General features: G+C 47.7%; 1 protein-coding gene across 1 annotated transcript; it reads left to right on the top strand.

Moving 5' to 3' along the window:
• The first annotated feature begins 3441 nt into the window (after nt 1-3441).
• Nucleotides 3442-23811, top strand: LOC112308491 (myosin-3). Its single transcript, XM_024564755.4, has 39 exons — nt 3442-3645; nt 5405-5548; nt 5988-6144; nt 6619-6646; nt 7028-7136; nt 7747-7839; nt 8601-8664; nt 8745-8843; nt 9646-9749; nt 9833-9971; nt 10385-10503; nt 10589-10738; nt 11472-11642; nt 11739-12045; nt 12161-12231; nt 12812-12899; nt 12982-13099; nt 13814-13937; nt 14026-14162; nt 14247-14502; nt 14687-14929; nt 15015-15191; nt 15302-15447; nt 15528-15618; nt 16026-16415; nt 16519-16645; nt 17707-17825; nt 17994-18190; nt 18556-18739; nt 19426-19591; nt 19877-20001; nt 20525-20833; nt 20951-21154; nt 21233-21358; nt 22236-22406; nt 22500-22604; nt 22755-22850; nt 22958-23095; nt 23668-23811. The coding sequence occupies exons 1-39, from the start codon at nt 3442-3444 to the stop codon at nt 23692-23694; spliced, it is 5823 nt and encodes a 1940-aa protein (XP_024420523.2). The 3' UTR covers nt 23695-23811.
• The last annotated feature ends 513 nt before the right edge of the window (nt 23812-24324 follow it).

Here is a 24324-nt window from a genome sequence, read left to right on the forward strand (position 1 = left end):
ACTGGTGACGAAAAGGAAAAATCCAGCCCTGACCTGTGTGGCTCAGTTGGGTGGGGGTCATCCCATAAAGCAAAAAGTGACCGGTTCGATTCTGGGTCAGGGCACATATCTAGGTTGTAGGTTCAGTTCCTGTTTGGGGGGCACGCAAGAGGCAACCAATTGATGTTTCTCTCTCACATCAGTGTTTCTCTCCCCTTCCCTTATGTTCCTCTCTCCCTTCCCCACTCTGTCTCTAAAAAAAAAGGAAAATTTCAAAGTGACTGATGTTTCATCTCCCACTCTCCCACAAAGCCCCTCCGGACAACACCCTTCCAGACAGCTCTCTACCCATGGTCTGCCTGAGATGTAGACAGAGCCCTTTGCAGTGTCCCTTGGCTCCATGGGACTTATTCACACCTGCTCCCACAGGTGACATTTACCTGTCCTGACCAGGCCTCCTGAGGAGATGGCCAGGCAATGGCACAAAGACTTACACAGCATCCCAAAGCAGGCCAGTGGGTTAGCAGTCTTTCCCCACTGGTGCCCCTGGTGGCCACTCAACCTTGCCTGGCCTTCATAGAACAGGCACTTAATGAACATGTTGCTTTGAAGTGAAATTGCCTACATATTAAAAACAATCGACTCATCATTTATAATATTTTTCTTTTGTATCTTCTTGAAGTGCTCTGTATGGGTGCCAGCAAGAGTGAGGGGTTAATTAATCTCGCTTCATCATGGGGACCCTCACTTCTTTGAGTGGCTCCACATCTGTGCTTGGTGCGGGTGGAAGGAGGCAGTCTTTGTTCTTGAGTGAGTGCTGTGGACACACAGTTCTGTTTAGAAGTAACAAGCACAGCATGCCCACTGGCCAATCCCAAAGACTTGTTCAGGAAAAATGGGAAAAAACGAAGTAGAATGGGAAAGGGCAAACGCTTCAACTATACCCTTACTCTTCTCTGAGGCTTTCTATTTCCAATCCTGATTTAGAAACAACCACATTTGTTGGACGCACCCCCTCATCACACCCTTTCTCTGCAGGCCACCACCGTTCTCCCCTGCCCCCATCCAGGCTAGCAGCTGGTCTTTCCTAATTGGTAATGTATCTTAGTAACAGCAGGGCCTTAAGCAGCTGTTGCTGTGCATACTGGCTGGTGGAATGGCTCCCCATCATTAATTTACTTGTTGGTCTTACTGGTGCTTGAGAATTAATAACGATACTAATGAAACAGAAAGTTACACAGTAAAAGGAAGGGGAAGAAGAGGGGGGCAGAGGCAGGGAGGCAGGGAAGAAGAATTATTATTATTCCTGTTGTTCTTGGCTTGTCTTATAATCACACAGCTGCTCTGTCACAACCCCGTGTTGTAACAAAAGTCTTACTCAAAATTCCAGAGGATTTGAACTCTTTCCATTTCATTCATTTTCCTACATGATGAGATTTCTAAGGTGACTGCTGCCTGTGCTGTGACTCCAGACTGGGGCTCACTCTGATGTTCAGGCCCAGCAGTGGCCACTTGGGGAGCCAGGCAGGGACTCCACGGCGGGCTGGGCCCTCACAGAGAGGGAAGGAGCACCAGCCCCATGTTCAGAAAAAGGCATCCCAAACTCCCAATGCTCTAGAGTTGGAAAAGTGGTTGTGATCCTGCTCATTTCTATATATATACCTTTCCCCTGGCAACAACCACCAAAAAAACGTGAGGAAGGAGCTGCTTCTCAGTCTGGGGTGTTGGTCATTCTCTTTCCAAATATAGAAAAGGAATGAGCCATGGGGGTTAGTGGGGCCTATAAAAGCCCAGGTCAGCTGCAGCCCCTTTGTTGCTGCTCTTGTGGGCGGAGGTAAGTCACAGCCCCTCCTGCACGGCTGGTGCTTTAGCTCCGTGGGGCCAAGTGCTATGCGCCAGGGCCCTTCCTGGCTTCACTAAGAGTAGGTAGAGGTGGAGCTACATCTCCCCAGATCCAAATGCTCACCCATATTTTCCTTCCAGCACCCACCGAAGCAGCGATCTTTCAGGCCCTTTTCTTCTCCCCATTCTCCTCATGGGCAGGATCACCCTGGACACTCCGTGGACCTCGGCCTGTCCCCATGATCACGTTCTCCCTTTGCCTCTCTGAGCGGAGCAGGGCACCCTGGGATTCTGTGCCTTTCTCTATCCTCACCTTTCCCACCTGGGCTGTGTGCCTGTCACGTGTCCCGCCTTTTCAAGACCATCACACTGTCTGGGTGTCAGTTAGCCTATCTTAGAGATTTCTGCCTGACCCAGGCCTGGAACCACCAGCTTTTTAAACAGAGACTCTGTTTTTATTGCCCAGTTCTGGATGGGAGGCATTGCAGACTGGAGGACGTTACACGGTGAGGTGGTAGAAGCCAGGTTTGTGGGCTTTTATTACATTAATGTCTTACCTGTGGGTCATGTTCCATTTGCTCCTCCAGCTTGTCTCTGGGGTAAGGCTCTTTTTAAGTTATTAATTTATCAAGAGCTGATTTGAAGTGGAACCAGACCTGCCAGGTCCCAAGTTTTCTTTTTGTGTACTTACCACAGGTCTGATTTTCCACAGCTGCTGTGGCCTTCGGCTCTCCTCCCGTCGGTGTGTCTCTCAGGTGAGAATTCTGGCCATGTCCCATGGCTGGTGGGAATCGCTAGGTGATCCCAGGTTACCAGTTCCTCCCACCTCCCCCAGGCCTGGAGGGCACAGAGTCTAAGAGAGCTCAGGCAAGGACTGAGGACGCTGGAGAGGAGCAGAGGAGGCAGCACCTCAGGAGACTTTCCAGTAGGATGCTGGGGTCAGGTGTGGCTTCTAGTTTCAGCCACTGAAGGAAGCGCGGTCAGTTTCCTGGTGTGAGGAGGTAGCCATCTTGATTCGAAATGGTTCAAATAGTCCTTAGCCACTTGCCATTGAACAGAATCTCTTTGAAGAATGACCTTCATCCTTAAATTTTTATTTATTGGTTTTAGAGAGAGAGCAAGGGGGAGAGAGAGAGACAGACAGACAGAGACAGAGAGAGAGAGAGAGAGAGAGAGAGGGAGAGAAAGAGGGAAACATTGATTTGTCATTCTACTTATTATGCATTTATTTGTTAATTCTCATATGTGCCATGTCTGGGGATTGAACCTGCAACCTTTGTATATTGAGATGATGCTCTAACCAACTGAGCTACCCAGCCAGGGTGAATGGCTTTTATTTTTTATGGTATTTACTTTTAAAGTTTCCCTCAGCAATGCCTGGATTTTAAAGAAACTGAGGTTCTGAGAGAGCTGCACTCACCTCTAGACCCCTCACCAATCTGATCCTCAGATGATGGAGGGCATGGGCTACAACCTTTGCACAGAACAGCCGCCCCATAAATGTGGACTTATTCGGTTTTCCCTGCACTTAAAGTTTATGGGTGGAGCTGCTAGGATGGGGGCCAGGGGAGGGTTGGGGGAGGGCTGGGCTCACCTGGTGGGTTTACCTTTAGCTGCACCATGAGCAGTGACACAGAAATGGAAGTGTTCGGCATAGCCGCTCCTTTCCTCCGGAAGTCGGAAAAGGAGAGGATCGAGGCTCAGAACCAGCCCTTTGATGCCAAAACCTACTGTTTTGTGGTCGACTCAAAGGAAGAATATGCCAAGGGGAAAATTAAGAGTACCCAGGACGGGAAGGTCACGGTGGAAACCGAAGACAACCGCGTAAGCCTCGTCCATGCCCCCAGTCTCTGTAGGCCTGCTGTCTCTGTGTCTGCTCCCACGGTGGCCTAGTCCCTGTGTCCCCCCACCCGGCCCTGGTCCCAGCCCCATGCAGCTTTGGCACTGGAAGGCCTCTCCCAGTGTCACTGTTCAGCTTCCTTGGAGAAAGCAGAGCAAATGTTGACTTCAGGCTGCTGGCTGGGAGAAGACCTGACTGTGGCTGACCAAGGCAGTTCCTGTCCAGGTGCTTTGTCTCTGTTCACGCGGCTCTGAGTCAGAGGAGGCTGGCGTGTGCATCCCACGGGAGTGCACTTGGGAGTCCAACAGAGGGAAGACCTCGTTTACAATGCTCTCCCTTGGTAGCTTAGGTTTCCCCCTAATCCTTCTGGCAGTGGCTGTCTAACTGCATAAGTGAGGAGAGCAGTGAGGGACCCTAGTTGACCACAAGCTCCATGTGAAACAGCAGCTTCCCCATGTCCTGAAGGCCATGGGCAATGTGCCCCCCTGGCTGGCGTCGCTGTGGGAGTGCTAGGAGCAACTCTGGACCTCACTAATTTCTGGAATCCAGACCAGAAGAATCTGGAATGTTCCAAGAAAAGTTAAACATAAAGGCAGGTAAAAGAAGATGTGAGAGAGAAAAGTAAAAGAAATGGCACCCAGCTTTTCCAGGTGGCCATGCCCAAGCTGGGCATGATGTGAAAAGGCCTTGAGCACTGCCCTCCAGGGCTGGCGAGCACTGGCCTGCCCAGAGTGGGGCTCTCTGTATATTGAGGTAACGGAGATAAGATTGGGCTTACAAAGCATCAGGGAACATGGAAGCTAGATGTAAGGAATGACAATCTAAGACAGTCTCCACCATTCCCAAGGAGGGCTGGTTACATGGTGTTTTAAGCGAACCTCTGCTTGAAGGCAGGAAAAGGGAGGTTTCCCACTGCCTTGTCCAGAGATGGGACAGGGCTACGATTCATCTTCAAAGGACGTCTCAGCAAGAAAGGAAATGAGGGCAGGGCCAGGGTGAGGAGGGTGGCTCACACTCCCTGTGCCTGACTGAGGGAGCCTCAGGGCACAAGGTGAGGGGCTTTTCCTCCCCAGGGAAGGACAAACACACTGTCTGTGCTTGGAACCACTGTCTGCCTCATGGGGCCCTTACCTGCATGTAACACTCTGACCCCAGAGAAGTGGGGAGGGGTTGAGGTGGGGCTAGGTTCTCTTTCACAAGCATGGGCGGGAGGATGGTGAAGGGGCAAGATTCAGGGTGGGGGGCTGGCGGCTGCTTTCAGAGAGCTCTGAATACAGGTAACTGTGGGTGCCAATCTGCTGCTCCAATGCCACCTCCTCTTTCTCTTCCACCCCTGCCTCAGGGACCCCAGTGCACATGTAGTTCTCTGAGTAGATAGGAACAAGCCCATCTGCTATTGAGCAGGGTTTGGGGCCACCTAGTGTTCCTGAGTGGAAAAGTTCTTCCCGCAGCCTGTCCAGCACTGTCCCCTGCATCCACCAGCAGAGGTGCTGGATCCTCACTTCTATCATCGTTCCTTCCCCTGCGACCCATCACAGAGGAAAAAACTAAAGCCTGGCATGATAGAAACAAATCACATTGTCACTGCCACCACCAGCTGCCCTCAACCTTGTCTCCCTCACGTGTTCCCTTTGCTTGCTCCTGCTGATCTCGGCTCACAGGCCTCTTCCTGAGCGATAGGTGTCTGCAGTGGGCAAACCTCTCAGAGAGCCTTTGGTAAGCACTGCGCTGCTTCCCTTTCAGACCCTGGTGGTCAAACCAGAGGATGTGTATGCGATGAACCCGCCCAAGTTCGACCGGATCGAGGACATGGCCATGCTGACGCACCTGAACGAGCCAGCCGTGCTGTACAACCTCAAGGACCGCTACACCTCCTGGATGATCTATGTCCGTGCCCACGCTGGCGGTGCTTTCCTGGCGTGTTGGCTGGGCTGGGGGTGCAGATGCTTGTGTGGATGAAAGATTAGTGTTTGACTAAACTGTTGACCAAAAGAAGGGAAATGGAAAAAAGGGGGAAGGGAAAGACAGAATGCAAGAGATGAATGGGACTGGAAGAAGACAGGCTGGAAGGAGGAGGGCTGGGAGCAGGAAGATCGAGCAGGTTGCAGGAAAGATAAGCTTTGGGTCTCAACATTGTCACTCACCAGCTGTGGGAGGTCCAGCTATATGCCCTCCCGCCCCCAGCCTCACTTGCTTCACCTATAAATAAAAATTATATCTCCCCTTCTTTAGTAGCATATTATAAAGAAAAGTGGTAAATAAAAAAGGCATAAGGTTTTATGGATTCATACATACACACACATACGTATTTTTTACTCTCCCACAGACCTACTCGGGCCTCTTCTGCGTCACTGTCAACCCCTACAAGTGGCTACCGGTGTACAACCCCGAGGTAGTGGATGGCTACCGAGGCAAAAAGCGCCAGGAGGCCCCGCCCCACATCTTCTCCATCTCGGACAATGCCTATCAGTTCATGCTGACTGGTAGGTTTCCTAGGAGGAGGGCTGGAGTGGTAGAGCAGGCACTCCAGTGCTTGGAGAAGCACCCCATGGTCCTGGGCCTGCCTGTTTGGCCTGTGACCTCCGTGCAAAGGAGAGGGGGCAAAGCTGCTCAGAGAGGCAGAAAGAGACCAGATCCTCAAGCCCCTTGCAAGCCCTCTTGAGGAGTTTGCATTTAATGCAAATATTGGTTAAACTCTATGAGAGTAACATATCTATGGGCCAAAAAAAGTGTTGACAACTTCATGTGGTTCAACCTAATACAGTCAGAAGCCAGTGGCTAGGTTTAAGGGCCTCAACCATTCTGGGTCTCATTCTCGAGCTCCCATCTAGGATTAAACAAACTATCAGAGGGGAGAGGGATTATGCATTGAACTGTGACAGCTTGAGAAATGGGATAAAACTGGGAAGCTCTTTTTATATTGCCATCAACTCTTATTTTATTTTTGCCTTTGGCAGATCGTGAAAACCAGTCCATTCTGATCACGTAAGTTTCCAAAGCATAAAGCAGTTTCATAGCTGTGGCTCCTTGTCCCCAGTATGTAAGGCAAAGGCACCACAACCTCTGTTCTGTCCACTAGATAGTATTTAGAACAAAGTCTAGAGAGAAAAGGTAGACTGGGGCATGGGCAAGAAGATACGTGGAAGGCCCCAGAAAACCGGAAGTGCCCATCCTTGGTCAGCTCAGCTATGGAGCCCCCTCATCCTTGGGCTCTGCCTCTCTGTGTGGTCTGTCACACTCATTTGGTAGACGGGTGTCTGACGTCGCTTAGAGTATGTCCAGGTCTCTGTGTCACATCTGGGAGAGACCAGTTACACCAACAGAAGTTGTTTCTTTCCCTCTCTCTCTTTTCATCCCTCCAAATAGCGGAGAATCCGGGGCAGGAAAGACGGTGAACACTAAGAGGGTCATCCAGTACTTTGCAACAATTGCAGCTACTGGAGATCTTGCCAAGAAGAAGGACTCCAAAATGAAGGTATGGAGGCGAGGAAGGCTCACCATGCTCTCACGTCCATCCTTTAACTCCGGATGAGGGAGCGGAGGGAGGCCACAAACATTCCCCTTCTTCAAGGAAAGGACAGCAGGCCCGGATTGAAAATCCGGAAGGACAGCCAGTGATCTTAGACAACCCCGTGTGGAGGACCAGATCCTATCTTTTTTTGCGGGGTAAGGGAGGTGGTTGGAAATAAGGGTCTAAGAAAGGTCAGTTCAGGAGAATCAGAGGGCTGCCTCTTTTATGGCAGAGTCATATCCACCCACTTGAGAGAACTGTAGCCTGTAGTTACCTTTCTAAATGAAAACACTGCAACAGTTAGAGGTGAATCAGCCAACCTAACTGACTGGGCAATCAAGGAACAGAAGTTTTAAAGGAATGTTAAGTCAAGACGCTCAACTATAGCCAAATAAAACAAAAAGGCAAAGGTGTGTTTGAATGAGACTTGCTGTTGGTTTGGTTCATCCTCAAGCTGGAGAGTCAGGGAGGGAGGGACTAGCTTCACTGTGACCACCAGGCAGGCGTAGCAGAGCTGGGAAGCATTGCTTACTGTTGTTCTGTGGCTTCTTCCTCCCTTGATCTCATGTACTAGGGGACTCTTGAAGACCAAATCATCAGTGCCAACCCGTTGCTGGAGGCTTTCGGGAACGCCAAGACCGTGAGGAACGACAACTCCTCTCGCTTTGTGAGTCTGAGTTCAGTTACACTGGGATTTTGTCTGTGGCCTATGATACCAGCCAGGTGTCTGTCCCCAGAGAGGTTACAGTTCAGAGGGCACAGACAGTGAAAGCATGAAACAAACCAACAAGACAGTTTCAGATAGTGATACATTCACATGAAGTTCAGTAAGCAGGGCCTGTGGGAGAGTAACTGAGGCCAGGGTCTCCTTCAGGCAGTGTGGGCAAGGAAGGCCTCTAGGTGGGGGGTAGGAGTTGTGAACTGGGGCTCTGCTGGATGCAGAGGGACAAAGGGCAAAGCAAGTGCACAGCCTCTGAAGAAGGGGAAGGCCTGGTCTAGTCAAGGGACCTAAAGAGGATCTGAGTGGATAAGGAGAGGTGGGTGGGGGGCTCACCCATGAGGTGAGGGAAGAGGCAGAAAGAGACCTGTCATGCAGACATCTGCAGATCGTGAGAAGGAGTTTGGATTTCACTCAGGGAGCTACTGAAGGATTCTTCTGGCAGGGAAGTGATGTGGTTTGATATGCAACTTGAAAAAACCAGTCTCTGACTCTGTTGACTGCTTGGGCTGGGGTGGTTTGGAGGCAGAGTGGAATAAAGGGGGTGGGGAAAAAGAAGGAATATCAAACTGGAAAGAGAAGAAGGGAGAAAAGAGGAGGGCCTATTTAATTTCAAATTATAGGGGAATAAATCTTCTGCTCACATGACGCAGGAGTCTAGCAGGAATAGTTGGAGCCATGGTAAATGCTGGTCTCCCTTTCCCTCCAAGGGCAAGTTCATCCGAATCCATTTTGGTACTACTGGGAAGCTGGCGTCTGCAGATATTGAAACTTGTAAGTAGATCATTGAGATCAGATGATGTCTCAGGGTGATGGGAGCAATTTGGAAAACAGTTCTGTGCTTGTGTTCATAGATCTGCTGGAAAAATCTAGAGTCACCTTCCAGCTGAAGGCTGAGAGAAGTTACCACATCTTCTACCAGATTCTTTCAAACAAGAAGCCTGAGCTCATAGGTGAGCAAGTAGTCCTCAGCAGGGTTGGTCTTTTCCGCATTTCGGCTCTGACATGGCTGGACCAAGTAGGGCATAGAGACAATATAGTTTGTTTTCGAACTGAGATGTAGCTCTATTGACAGTGACATGCCAATTTGAAAAAACAAAAACAAAAACGAATCCAATGGACGAGATTAAACCATTATTGAATTACCGTTGGTTTGTGAAAAACCTACTGAACTACTAAGCATTTAATTGTCCTTTAGCGCCCCCTTGTGTCCGACACAGAAACCAACCTTTCACCGAAGCTGAGACCAGTGCAAAATCAGAACACTCTAGCCTGGGGATAGTCACTCTGCGCTTTGTTCTGCACCTAACGGGGGCCTTATGCATACCATCTTCCCTGCCCTTTGACTGTTTGCTCAGCCTTCTGTTTCCAAGCCTGGAAATAGGCTGTAGCTTTTTAAACTGTGCTTCCCTCAGTGGGAACACGGGCTCCTACCTGACCCACACTAAGCCAGTTTCCCTTTTAAATTTTCTGAACCTACATCAGTAAGCACCATTTGCATGCAAAGCAAGAGAATTTAAATACTGCATTCTCTCTGGGGTTCTTAGTCTACAATGCATGGGCACAGTCTTTTCTGGATGTTTTATATTCAGTCATAGCTTGAGGATCGTGAGGCTGTTTAAGAGAGATTTCTAACTCTCAATTCAATCTGGGCTCCAGCAGCAAAAGTTTCAAACCAGATATGGGAGCTCAATTACATGGGGGGGGGGGGTTTTCTTTGCATCTATGTGACCTCCTCTCGCTACTCACTTTCAGAGCTGCTGCTTATTACAACCAACCCTTACGACTACCCCTTCATCAGCCAGGGTGAAATCCTGGTTGCCAGCATTGACGACGCTGAGGAGCTGCTGGCTACAGACGTCAGTAGGACAGAGAGAAAGGGGGGGTGCCCGTCCTTGGTCCCTGGGGTCAGCCCACTGACATGTCGTTCTTTCAATGCCAGAGTGCCATTGACATTCTGGGCTTCACTCCAGAAGAGAAATCTGGACTCTACAAGTTGACGGGAGCCGTGATGCACTATGGGAACATGAAGTTCAAGCAGAAGCAGCGAGAGGAGCAGGCAGAGCCAGACGGCACCGAAGGTACAAAATCACCGCAACAGGGTATAAGCCAAGGTTGGGTGGGTGTGTTCCACTGAGGTTGTTTGGTGCCTCTTTTGGGAGTGATTAATCCTCCTTCTCCCTGGGGAACTGAACCCTCCAGGGCTCAGATGCCTATGGGCACTGCTGCACCTGAGTTTGTTGAATCACTAGAATGGTCCTATTTCAGATGCAATGAGAAATGATCAGGGCTTTCTGGAACCCAATCTTGCCTTTTCATAAAATCTGTCCTACTCTCCGAGTGACTTAGCTTTCACTGACCACATATAAGCAGTTTATAGATATGAGACAGACTTCGCCCAGCTTTGCAACACCTGGATGATTTTCAAAGTGGTTCTTCTTCTTCGCCAAACATCAGTGGTTTCCCTTGGTAATCATCTTTCTTTCCTTGCTAGTGGCTGACAAGACAGCTTATCTGATGGGCCTGAACTCTTCGGACCTCCTGAAAGCTCTGTGCTTCCCCAGGGTGAAAGTTGGGAACGAGTACGTTACCAAAGGTCAAACTGTGGATCAGGTAAGCGACTACTTTCAGGCTGGGAAGGGACATGGGTACACGATGGCCACTGTCTTCAGACTTATCTGCTGATCTTTCCCAACAGGTTCACCATGCCGTGAATGCCCTTTCCAAGTCTGTTTATGAAAAGTTGTTCTTGTGGATGGTCACTCGCATCAACCAGCAACTGGACACGAAGCTACCGAGACAACACTTCATTGGAGTTTTGGACATTGCGGGCTTCGAGATCTTCGAGGTTCGTGTGTTTATGTTCATGCTTTCATGTGGCATTGTACAAGAGAACTGCTTTTCACGATTCTGTAGGGAAGATGACAAGGTGGCCAGCATGTCATAATGTCATTTTTGTAGGAAATCTAGATGGAGGGTGGATCAGATGGAAGAGAATGTGGGGAGGATTTGTATTATTTTAAGAGGGGGGATACTTCAGCCAGGTGCCATTTTAAAGGATATAGTTCAATGAATAAAAATAATCTCAAATGTAATTACTGACTTAGAGAGACCAGGCATATGGAGAATTTGATAATAAGCCAATTATGCGATATTTTACATAAATGTCCTATCGGTTCTGAGTTAGAAGCATATAGCTATTCATCAATGTGTATATTTGTTGTCTACCAGGTAGAAGACATGCAGGTAAATAAAAAATGAGCTTGCAGACTGTAGAGGAAGATGAGAAGTTTATAAGGCACATTGAAGAGTAACTACAAAATAAGGCAGCCTGTGCTCAGTGCATAGGAGGGGCCCAGACCAGGGGAACTCGGGAGGGGGAAAAGCACCTTCCTTCCAGCTGGAAGTGTAGAGAAGTCTGCAAAGAAGAGACGTGCTCTAAGCCAGGTGCTGGAGAACGTGACCATATCTGAAAGCATAAATGAGTTGGCTATGTCCTGAGCAATGAGGAAGAAAGTGGATGAGTCTTTGATTTTGAAAGAAGTCCAACTTCTCACACGAACATTATATTTTGTTGTTAGTATAACAGCTTGGAGCAGCTGTGCATCAACTTCACCAACGAGAAACTGCAACAGTTTTTCAACCACCACATGTTCGTGCTGGAGCAGGAGGAGTACAAGAAGGAAGGCATCGAGTGGACCTTCATCGACTTCGGGATGGACCTGGCTGCCTGCATCGAGCTCATTGAGAAGGTATCCTATCCTATCAGCTTGGTGACCTCTCCTCAGGTACTCTGCTGTTCACCCCACAGCTCTTATTTACCTCAAATGCATTTTACCTAAATCTAGCCCATGGGCATCTTCTCCATCCTGGAAGAGGAGTGCATGTTCCCAAAGGCCACAGACACCTCCTTCAAGAACAAGCTGTATGACCAGCACCTGGGCAAGTCCAGCAACTTCCAGAAGCCCAAGGTTGTCAAAGGCAGGGCCGAGGCCCACTTCTCACTGATCCACTATGCGGGCACCGTGGACTACAGTGTCTCAGGCTGGCTCGAGAAGAACAAGGACCCCCTCAATGAGACGGTTGTCGGGCTGTACCAGAAGTCCTCCAACAGGCTCCTGGCACACCTCTATGCCACCTTTGCCACCACAGATGGTAACCGACCCCCAGAGTGCCCTATAGTCATGCCTCCTCCTACCAATTCAGTCCACAGGACTGAAAAACTTCCACTGATCTGCTAACAAGCACGGGCCAATGTTGTTTCTTTCAGCTGACGGCGGAAAGAAGAAAGTTGCCAAGAAGAAGGGTTCTTCCTTCCAAACCGTCTCTGCTCTTTTCAGGGTAAGAAACATACAAGTGTATTTGCCTGTAGCTGGTTTAAGCCATCGCACAATGAGCAATGTAGAGATTCTAAGCTTGTGTATGCAAGAACAGTAATGTGGTCTTAACTGGATGACTGTCACTTGGTGAAGCTGAGCGCTGGTTTGGTGATACTTACACGTGAGGTCCGCCAGATGGAGGAGCCGGCCTCAGGCATCACTTTGTACTGGAACTAGCTGCGTCGGCTGGCCTGGGAGGGGAGTCCCCTGCAGGAACTTCCCGACCTGTCTGAAGGGCTCAGGCAGGGGCACCTCATTCGCCCAGTGGGGCGGGATACACATCTTGAGTTAATTCCAGATCAGAGGGCCTTTTCTATTGCGTCTCTGGCTCACTGTGACACAAAGGACTATCATATAGGTTTATTAATTTGTTGCCCATGCCTCTGGCCATAGGATTATTAAAAGAATGAGTTAAATAATTTCATTATTCCTTAGAATTTGTGATAAGTTTAAAACATACTACATCTTACTTTTCATTACAGTATATCTCTATGTTTATAAAAGCTGACAGTAGGCTATCAAATTTCATCTTTTTCTTTTAGGAAAATCTGAACAAGCTAATGTCAAATTTAAGAACTACTCACCCTCACTTTGTGCGCTGTATAATTCCCAACGAAACCAAAACCCCAGGTAAGATGCCGGCTGGTTCTCTGGGTGGCGGTCCATTTGTAGGGGGGTGTGTGTGGAGCTGAGGTTTCGGGCTTCTGCTCAGGGGCCATGGAGCACAGCCTCGTGCTGCACCAGCTGCGCTGCAACGGCGTCCTGGAGGGCATCCGCATCTGCCGCAAGGGCTTCCCAAATCGGATTCTCTATGGGGATTTTAAACAAAGGTGCGTCATGAAATGCTCTATATGATTCATTTTTTTAGTTTAAATTTTTATTTTTCTTTTTTAAAATTTTTATTGTTATTCAGTTACAGTTGTCTGCATTTTCTCCCCATCCCTCCACCCCACTCCAGCTGAACCCCCCTCCCTATTTTTATTTTTCTTGTTCAATTACAGTTGTCCCATTTTCCTCCTGTTACTCTCCCCTGCCCTACCCACCTCCACCTCCCACATTCAATCCTCCCCCTCACCGCTGTCTGTGTCATCTTTGTCCATGGGTCCTTTACACGTGTGCCTTGACTACCTTTCCCCTTCTTTCCCTGTTCCCTCCCTCCCTCTTTCCTCTGGTCGCTGTCATTTTTTTCTTTGTTTCCATGTCTCTGGTTTATATAATTCTTGATAAGAGGTGCAAGTACTAGAATTTAAGAGTGAGAAATACTGATGAAAAGACCCATTTCAACAGAATAGTTATGGACTTTGATGTAAAATAACCTACCACTTGGCCACAGTATACATACTGCATATGGCAGAGAAGACCTGGACTAAGAGTCAAGAGGCCTACGTTCTAGGCTATTATCCAGCCATGTGATTATGAGCAAGTTTCTTTCCCACTTGAACCTTGGCTTTTTTGCCTGTAGGAAAAAAGGCCTGAACTAGACAGTCTCCAAGGTTTATGTTCATGCCAACAGCCTCTGATTGTTTCTGTGTCCACACGGGCAGATACCGAGTACTGAATGCCAGCGCGATCCCCGAGGGACAGTTCATCGACAGTAAGAAAGCTTGTGAAAAGCTGCTGGCATCCATCGATATCGACCACACTCAGTACAAATTTGGGCACACCAAGGTAATGCATCAGTTCTGACAGATGCTGGCCTTTGGTCCCTCTTAGACTTCTCCAGAACACTGACACATCATCCCCCTCACCCCACAAGGTGTTCTTCAAAGCTGGCTTGCTGGGAACACTGGAAGAAATGCGTGATGACCGTCTGGCCAAACTAATCACTCGGACACAAGCTGTGTGCAGAGGGTTTCTCATGCGCGTGGAATTCCAGAAGATGGTGCAGAGAAGGTTGAACAGGGTCTTTATTTAAATGTGTGCTTTCTTGAGGAAGTGGGGGATCTCTCTTAGAAATAACCGACATTTTGTTTTTAGGGAGTCCATCTTCTGCATCCAGTACAACATCCGCTCGTTCATGAACGTCAAGCACTGGCCCTGGATGAAACTGTTCTTCAAGATCAAACCCCTGCTGAAGAGCGCGGAGACTGAGAAGGAGATGGCCACCATGAAGGAAGAGTTTCAGAAAACCAAAGAAGAGCTGGCCAAGTCAGAGGCAAAAAGGAAGGAATTGGAGGAAAAATTGGTGACGCTCGTACAAGAGAAGAATGACCTGCAGCTCCAAGTACAAGCTGTATGTGTTTAGAAACCTTTTTGTTTTCACTTTCCTCCTAGATTTGGTTACTTAAGCAAACTAGAATTTTGGTGGGACTTTTGCTTTTTAGTTTAGATGCTTCATAAAGAACTTCATATATAACAAAATACTGGACTGTCACAAACCTTATTTCATTAAAGGAAATCATGATTTTTTTTCAAAGGAGAGTGAAAATTTGTTGGATGCTGAGGAAAGATGTGATCAACTGATCAAAGCCAAGTTCCAGCTCGAGGCTAAAATTAAGGAGGTGAGTGAGAGAGCTGAGGATGAGGAAGAGATCAATGCTGAGCTGACAGCCAAGAAGCGGAAACTGGAGGACGAATGTTCAGAACTGAAGAAAGACATTGATGACCTTGAGCTGACACTGGCCAAGGTTGAAAAGGAAAAGCATGCCACAGAAAACAAGGTACTCTCTTTGTGGGCTTTTCCAGCTTGATGTTGTCATTGCAAACCAAATTGTATCACTTTTACAATTGCTTATGACTTCTTAGGTTAAAAACCTTACTGAGGAGCTTGCTGGGTTGGATGAAACAATTGCAAAGTTAACCAGGGAGAAGAAGGCCCTCCAAGAGGCCCATCAGCAGGCCCTGGATGATCTCCAAGCTGAAGAAGACAAAGTCAATTCTTTGAGTAAAATCAAGAGCAAACTGGAACAGCAAGTCGATGACGTAAGTAAATGCTGTTAATTGGCAATCCTAGGACTTCTGGGTTGGAAGAGCCTTCCAAAATCCTCTAGTGCAAAGCATTTGTTCTCAAAAAGAAACCATACCTTTTGCAGCTGGAAAGCTCCCTGGAACAAGAAAAGAAGCTCCGTGTAGACCTGGAAAGGAACAAAAGGAAGCTTGAGGGAGACTTGAAGCTTGCCCATGAGTCCATATTAGATCTGGAGAATGATAAGCAACAGCTGGATGAAAGACTCAAGAAGTATGCTCTAAGACCACTGATTTCAATTTTGCAACTTACTGGGTATTTTGTCTTCACACATTCTACATTTTCCTTTACAGGAAGGACTTTGAATATAGTCAACTGCAGAGCAAAGTGGAAGATGAGCAAACTCTGGGTCTCCAGTTTCAGAAGAAAATCAAAGAGCTACAGGTAGGAGGTGTTTTGGATTTTTCTTTTACATGTGGGTCGCTCACCATGGGCTGGGTCCTCTGTGCTATAGCCAATGTGAGCCAGTGGGCAGCACCATGGGTCTGCCTTCTCAGTGGTTTCCTTTCTGCTAGGTCGACAGAGCAGTGTGAATATTTTTTTCATATAATTTGAAATAAAATACATAATTGAATTATTTTGAGTCAACCTTCCATTGAATGGACAATATCCTGGGTTGATCACTGCAGAGTAATAACCATGTTGGTGTCGGAAAGAGTCATAGTAAAGGAGGTTAGCAATACTCATATTTCTCTGGGACGAGCCCCAGGATTGGCTTATTTAATGGGAATGGAAAATAGCCTGTTCTTGACATTCAGAGTGAGTCACTCTGGGGCTGATTGGCTCTACAGGCTCGAATTGAGGAGCTGGAAGAAGAGATTGAGGCAGAGAGGGCAACTCGAGCAAAGACAGAGAAACAGCGCAGCGACTACGCCCGAGAACTGGAGGAGTTGAGCGAGCGGCTGGAGGAGGCGGGAGGCGTCACCTCCACCCAGATAGAGCTGAACAAAAAGCGGGAGGCCGAGTTCCTGAAACTGCGCAGGGACCTGGAGGAGGCCACCCTGCAGCATGAAGCCACGGTGGCCGCCCTGAGGAAGAAGCACGGGGACAGTGTGGCTGAACTTGCAGAGCAGATAGACAACCTGCAGCGGGTCAAGCAGAAGCTGGAGAAGGAGAAGAGCGAGTTCAAGTTGGAGATCGATGATCTCTCTAGCAACATGGAAAGTTTGTCAAAATCCAAGGTATTTGGGCAGAATGGGACCCAAAGCTTTGGATTCAAGAGACCTCTTGGGTCATTCAAATCTCAGCACTGACGTAATTTTCTCCTCTTTCTCAATCCTTTAGGCAAATCTGGAAAAAATATGCCGAACTCTGGAGGACCAGTTAAGTGAGGCCAGGGGCAAGAATGAGGAGATTCAGAGGACCCTGAGTGAACTGACAACACAGAAGTCTCGTCTTCAGACTGAGGCTGGTGAGTGATGGGACATGGGAGGAGCAACACCTCATGGAGCCCTAAGAGGGGCAATTGGTCAAAACTAAAGGGCACTATTTGTGTGGGGGAGAATTTCTACTAAAGCACCTTTTCAGGAGAGAAACTATTAGAATATCCCAGAAAAAAAGCCTTTCAAAATATCCTGAAGGAGGTGGACACTGAGAATTTAGTTACAACAAGACAGAGAGGAGACTAGAAAGAGAAGGGCCTCAAAATGTCACCCAGCTCTAACTCTTTCCAAATTAATGTGACCTTGCCACAAAAGAGTCTGAAAGGCAGGACTCGTTCTCAAAACCAATCCAAACGGCCTTTCTCCTTGCTGCGCATGTGTCCAGATTGTCTGCAGTCCAGACAATAAATAAAGGAACATGGCCAATTTGTATAGTCTCTTGTTGTGTAATCAGAATACTGGGGAACATTACTTTATTTGGGGCTTCCACCTAGAAGTGTGGTTTCACCAGTGCTGGTCCTGCAGCCTGTCATCGTTACAGGTGCATCCGTCCTTTGCTAGCAGCCACAACCAAGACAATGAAGACAAGAAGTTTAGTTGCCATTCCAAAATAATCTTGCTGTTAGAAAAAGTCCTAAAGCCTCTCACCCCCACCTTTTTTTCTCTTACCTCCATATAAGCATGTAAACCTGAACTCACCATATTCTCACAAGAGTTCATGTTCAGGCTATTAGAGATATCAAGTCCTTGGGAAAACAGGATTTCTCTCGATGATGAATCAACAAACAGCTGGAAACACCAGCCACTGGAAGGTCTAGGGGAGTTTTTAGGTGTTCCTGGTTGTGTTTACATTTACAACTGCCCTCATGGGTTTTATTGACAAAAGCCACTCCACACTTCTAGTCATTTACGGCAGTACTTGTCAGGTTGTGCTTTCACCTTTTTTCTCACGCACTCATTCCTTCACCCCTAAGAAAGGACCATACCTCATAATTTACTCTCTTCCCTGATCTTAGCACAGAGACTTACATGCAGTAGGAGTTTTCTAAATGAAGGGATGAATTAATAAAATGTTTCTTTCTGGACACAGGTGAGCTGAGTCGTCAACTGGAGGAAAAAGAAAGTATAGTATCCCAACTTTCCCGGAGCAAGCAAGCATTCACCCAGCAAATAGAGGAGCTCAAGAGGCAGTTGGAGGAAGAGAGCAAGGTGTGTCCCCTGAGGGAGTGCTTCTGTGATCTGATTTTCAAGTACCACCTGCAGGACAGGGCAACTTCATTCGTTAGGTGATGCTAGGAAGAGAGTACTTGGATTGCATCATGCACATGGCATTAACATAGTAATCCCCTGGGGACTCCCCTTTCTTGATGTCTTCAGGCCAAGAACGCCCTGGCACATGCCCTGCAGTCCTCCCGCCATGACTGTGACCTGCTGCGGGAACAGTACGAGGAGGAGCAGGAAGCCAAGGCCGAGCTGCAGAGGGCACTGTCCAAGGCCAACAGCGAGGTTGCCCAGTGGAGGACCAAGTATGAGACGGACGCCATCCAGCGCACAGAGGAGCTGGAGGAGGCCAAGTGAGCAACTCTATTTACCTTAAATGATCATATGATAAGGGGCATTGACTTGAGAACTCCTTGGGAATAAACTTGTTTTGTAACCAGATGTTTCCCCATCTCATGTCTTTTAATGCAGTGCTGTGTCATTGGAGGGACCTGGCCTTAGCACGTTTCCTTAAGATAGAAAACTTTGATCTTGGTTAGAGACAAGGCAGGTTGTTGATCACTGATTTTTAACAGCCAGGAAGCCAGGAAATTCTCCTGGGCTCATGAAAACAAATGGGCATTTGAATCATAAGATTAGTGATTCCAACATGATGAATAGGGATGTTCGAGAGGATTGAAACTTAAATAGCATCTGCTTCTCTTTCATATTCTTCAAGGAAAAAACTTGCTCAGCGCCTTCAGGATTCTGAGGAACAGGTGGAGGCTGTGAATGCGAAATGTGCTTCCTTGGAAAAGACCAAGCAGAGGCTGCAAGGGGAGGTCGAGGATCTGATGGTTGACGTGGAGAGAGCCAACTCCATGGCTGTGGCTCTAGACAAGAAGCAGAGGAACTTTGACAAGGTGTGGGGTCGGCTTCATGCTGGCTGACTGCTGGGATGTAGGGAACACCTTGTAGTCATGGGAGGAGGAGACTCAGTCCCCGTCCTGCCCCTGCCCCATACTAGCACTGTGAGCTTCGGCATGTCCTTGGATTTTATCAACCTGTAGTTTCCTCATCTGTGAAATGAAATGGGAATGGGATAGGCTTGCAGGTTCCTTTCAAACATTGTCAGTGGAGACAAGCCCATTTCTACAATGTTATTCATCCTCAAACATTTTCCCTCTCCCACGCTGCTGGTCTATCTGGGCGGCTGACATGCATGACTATAACTTGGGTCCCATAGAAAAGCTTTCTGGAAGCCCCCCTTTTGGTATGGCAGATAGGTTTACTTGAACCAAAGTTTCATTAAATATTTAATATTTAATGAAATGTTTTCAAGTACAGAGTCATTTTTATATTAGGAAAGGGACAGTTATGCCCAGCTAATTCCTTCTCAAAGGATCCACTTGCTTTTTGGAGATAACTGTTATGGATCAATCATGTCTTGAGTAAATTTACAGAGCAAAATTCTGGTTAGTCCATTAATCAAGAACAAGGAGCTAGCTAAGAGACAAACTCTGAGGATTTCCCTTAACAGCTCTATTTGGTTAGAAACTTGGAAAAGGAGCGCTAATAAGTGGAGGTACCTTCTCTTGCGGTGTCCCAGGTGCTAGCTGAATGGAAAACCAAGTGTGAGGAGAGCCAGGCAGAGCTGGAGGCGTCTCTGAAGGAGTCCCGCTCCTTGAGCACCGAACTCTTCAAACTGAAAAATGCCTACGAAGAAGCCTTAGACCAACTTGAGACCGTGAAACGAGAAAATAAGAACTTGGAGCGTAAGCAGTTTTAATCCCTGTCTGAAATCCCCTTCCCAGTGTGAGAGGGTGTGACTTCAGGCTCAGATTCCCTTCACCCGTGTGCATTGATGCATGCACAGAAAGTGTTCATCATCTGAAGGGTTACTGTATTTTTTGAGTCTTTCTCCATACAATACCTTATCTCTAGGAAACAGCATCCTTACAGTGATAATAAACTAGTTAAAAAGGATTCAGTTGATGCCTCTGGTGCCTGGAAACCTGTACAGAGGTGTTCAAATGCAGTTGTGACTTTCTTCTTTGCAGAGGAGATAGCAGATCTCACAGAACAAATTGCTGAAAATGGTAAAACCATCCACGAACTGGAGAAATCAAGAAAGCAGATCGAGCTGGAAAAGGCTGATGTCCAGCTGGCTCTTGAGGAAGCAGAGGTGAGCAGGGCGTTAGTGAGGCGGCGGCAGGAACAGAGGCGATCCTGTTGCAGTTTCACCCCAAGAGGCAAGCTGGCCCCAGTCCGTCTTCATTTTTGCCTCTTTAAAAAGCACAGTCCCAAAGCCTGCTCCTTTCCTATCGAACAGTGTAACTGTGAGGTTGAATGAGATAATACTGTGATTTGTCTTAAATTTATTGGAAAAAAATCAATATACTACAAAAGGTCTAAAAAATGAGATTTAACAAAATCTTAGATAAATTAAAAATATCCATAAGGTGTTTTACACTCCTAAGAAATTTGATCATTTAAATGTTATTATTTCTTGGTAGTATAATCTAAACAAATAGCAATGAAACATTTTTTTCTGCACTGAAGATAAATTAGGGATTTGCTTTTTAAAGATGGTTTTGAATTGCAGAGTTAGAGTTATGAATACTCCACTGGTGCTTTATTACCCTGTAGGTCAGTGTAGCAGGCTCTTTACCATCACTGATGCTATTTCTGTTTTTTGTTCTTTAAAGGCTGCCCTTGAACATGAAGAGGCCAAGATCCTCCGGATCCAGTTGGAATTGACACAAATGAAATCAGAAATCGATAGAAAGATTGCTGAGAAAGATGAAGAGACTGAGCAGCTGAAGAGAAACTACCAGAGAACAGTGGAGACGATGCAGAGCGCCCTGGACGCTGAGGTGCGGAGCAGGAACGAGGCCATCAGGATCAAGAAGAAGATGGAGGGGGATCTGAATGAAATTGAGATCCAGCTGAGCCATGCCAACCGCCAGGCTGCAGAGACCCTGAGGCACCTTAGGAGTGTCCAGGGTCAGCTAAAGGTTTGGAATAACTCCCTGGTGGGACACCCTTCCTGGCCTCAAGCGCTCCAAGTTGTCAACTAGGCTTATGGTCCTAAAGCCTGAATTTCAACTAGACTTCCTTTTTCCTCTGGCCAGGATACCCAGTTACACCTGGATGACGCTCTCCGGGGCCAGGAGGACCTGAAGGAGCAGCTGGCCATTGTGGAGCGCAGAGCCAACCTGCTGCAGGCCGAGGTGGAGGAGCTGCGTGCATCTCTGGAGCAGACGGAGAGGGCTCGGAAGCTGGCCGAACAGGAGCTGCTGGACTCCAATGAGAGAGTGCAGCTGCTGCACACCCAGGTGGGGAACCAGAAGGCCGGGAGGAGGGGTTTCAGCCTCAGACTGCCTGGTCAACAACACCTGTGCCTCTCCCCCTAGAACACTAGCCTCATCCACACCAAGAAGAAGCTGGAGACAGACCTCATGCAGCTGCAGAGCGAGGTGGAAGATGCCAGCAGGGACGCCAGGAATGCTGAAGAGAAAGCGAAGAAGGCCATCACTGATGTATGGCATTTCCTTCCTGCTCCTGGGCAGCTGCCCAGACTGTGTGTCATTAAAGTCCCCTGCCCTCTCCCAACCCTGACCCAGTTCCCACAGGACAGTTTGGGGCCTCCTGCAGGGCACACGTGGTGTGCACTGCTGCCTACCTCCCTTGAAGTCAGATGGTCCCTTGTGCACATTTAAAAGGTGGCTATGAGAAATAAGGGGGCATAGGAAGAACAGACCGGGACGGTTTATATTCTGTTTTATGCCCATGGGAAGCTGTGCTCTTCTTTCCTTCAACATGTGGTTTATTCCAAACCATCAGATGTCAGTATCCCACCAAAATCCACCTCACATGAAGCCAGCTTTGCTCCCAGAAGCACCTAACCTTTCTGGATCTCAGATGTCTTCTCCAGTGGCTATGGCGCCCACAGCGCCATCAGCTGCCTGATACAGAACATTACTTTGCAACTAGTTTGCTGCCCTGCCGGTTCACGCTCACTTTCCAGAGGCCTTTCCTTAATCTCACTATCTCCAAACCTGTGATGCTAGGTATCAAATCAGCCTTCTCTAGGTCCCAGATTCCTTTGAAGAAATATACTGGTGATCATGGTGATAACAAAAGAAATAATTTCTTAGATGGGCTGAGTTCCAAGAAGTCCCATTTAAGAAAAGGAAGAAACCATTTCCCATCAAGTCCTTGAAAGTTTCCTTTTTTAGGTTCTTTTCTGTGCCCCGTATAGCTCATTTCACATTCCCTGTGGAAGGGTGGGCTCACTCATCTCATCTACTGTCCTTTTTCTGTAGCTGGGCTCTGGTTTTCCTGTTACCCAGGTTTCAACAGCTCCAAGGCACTTGATCCTTGCCTGCATCTTAGTGGGTATGATTTGCTTTTCAGGCGGCCATGATGGCTGAGGAGCTGAAGAAGGAGCAGGACACCAGTGCCCACCTGGAGCGGATGAAGAAGAACCTGGAGCAGACGGTGAAGGACCTGCAGCACCGTCTGGATGAGGCTGAGCAGCTGGCCCTGAAGGGCGGGAAGAAGCAGATCCAGAAACTGGAGACGCGGGTACTTGTAGGAAGGACTCCAGCATAAACAGAGCTTTCCAGCTTCTCCTATTGGCGCTACAGCCCCAGACTAACTTCCCAACTGTGTCCCCAGATCCGAGAGCTGGAGTTTGAGCTTGAAGGGGAGCAGAAGAAGAACACCGAGTCTGTCAAGGGCCTAAGGAAGTATGAGCGGCGGGTCAAGGAGTTAACTTACCAGGTAAGTGGAAAGAAAACCAGTGATGTGTTTTCTCTGTGAAGTGTGAATACCACCTCGGGGTCTCTCTTTAGACAACAGGATGACACACTTTTGCACCAGAAAATTGGCCAGACCTCACGCAACTCTACATTCCCATGTTCTCATTTTTAGAGTGAAGAGGATAGGAAGAATGTGCTGAGATTACAGGACCTGGTGGATAAACTTCAAGTGAAAGTCAAGTCCTACAAGAGGCAGGCTGAGGAGGCTGTGAGTCAGACAAGTTTGTGATTAGAACAGCAGCCTGGTCTTTCTCTCATGGTGAGCTCTAAGGGTGGTGCACGATGATCTCACCTGCCTGGGCTCTTTGGTTTTAGGATGAACAAGCCAATGCTCATCTCACCAAATTCCGAAAAGCTCAGCATGAGCTTGAGGAGGCTGAAGAACGTGCCGACATTGCTGAATCTCAAGTCAATAAGCTTCGTGCTAAGACCCGAGACTTCACCTCCAGCAGGGTAGGTGCTTCCTGTTGGAGCTTGATGGAGAGCAGCAGATGCAGGCTGGACTTGCAGCTCCTTGGACAACCTGGGGAGAACCCAGTGTGATGTAGACGTTTTTGAACTGGAAGGAACCTTAGAGAACCCTCAGCTATAGAACTGGTCGATACTGGGCTCAGGAAGGGAAGGGATTTGCTTAAGGTCCCTTAGCTGAGAATAGCCCTGCTAGAACCCAGGCCTGTAAGTCATAATAAAAGACAAACACCGTTCTGGAAAGGAATGAACGGTTCCCACTGAGATCTGTCAAGCGCCCTCTGCTGGTACTGTTTTCAGTCACTCTGCATGTAAATAAGTACCTGTGGGTAGGAAGCCCCAGTGTATGGGGCTAGTTTTCTCTGAGTGCCGGTTTTTCATGCTATGGGTGAGTTCCTCCATATATGTAATTGTACATTCTCCTAATGTCCAAAAAGTGTCCTATGTGCTACTGAAACATAAAAGCAAGCAGCTCTCTGATGCTTTCCAGGAGAGGGAGCTGGAGGAAATGTGTCTCTGTCATGTGACGTAACTAAAAATGCCCACTGTCTTTGCAGATGGTGGTCCATGAGAGTGAAGAGTGAGCGATCCTCTTCTGGGACAGGACAGAAAATATGCAAAATGTATATTTTCATGGTTCCTGACCATTATACTTAATTTCCACCTGACTGCTTTTCACATGCAATAAACTTTGTTTTGAATTTGGGGCTGTTTCATTGTTTCCTCCTCCCTGTGGGGAAATGGTTCATTGTTTGGAGATTTTAATGCTTAATGTTGAAATCTCAGTAAGCAGATGGCTTGATAAATTGAACTGGTGTGTGCATGTGGGAATAGGGAGAGATCACTCTTGATTTAAATTTGAGATGAGATCAGAAAGAAAAAATACTCCTAGGTTAGCCACTGTTTTGGCAGGGAGAGGAGAAGAAGAGGAGTGTGTCAAGGGTAATCTCAGTATGGTATGAGGGGAATGCAAGTTGAATAGTTTATAAGGCAGGGGACACCCCGCCCACACCTCTAGGAGAGAACCTCTGAAATGTCTGTTGGGTAAACAAGCACTGTGCCAACTCTTAGAAATACACAAATGAAGGACAAAAATGAATAATCTGCCACCGAGTCCTTGGCCCAGTCTACACTATCTCAAAGCCACACAATAGAAAATCTTACCTCTTACCCAGGGCAAACCTGTCTTCTCCTTAAAGACGAAATACAGCAGG

This window comes from Desmodus rotundus, chromosome 9 (assembly GCF_022682495.2).
Source record: "Desmodus rotundus isolate HL8 chromosome 9, HLdesRot8A.1, whole genome shotgun sequence".
In the NCBI taxonomy this organism is placed as follows: domain Eukaryota; kingdom Metazoa; phylum Chordata; class Mammalia; order Chiroptera; family Phyllostomidae; genus Desmodus; species Desmodus rotundus.

Coding starts and splice junctions, on each gene's coding strand:
- LOC112308491 (XM_024564755.4), top strand. CDS start 3,442: ATGAGCAGTGACACAGAAATGGAAGTGTTCGGCATAGCCGCTCCTTTC. Junction 17,826..17,993: donor AGTTGGAGGAAGAGAGCAAG/GTGTGTCCCCTG, acceptor TGATGTCTTCAG/GCCAAGAACGCCCTGGCACA. Junction 20,002..20,524: donor TGGCTCTTGAGGAAGCAGAG/GTGAGCAGGGCG, acceptor TGTTCTTTAAAG/GCTGCCCTTGAACATGAAGA.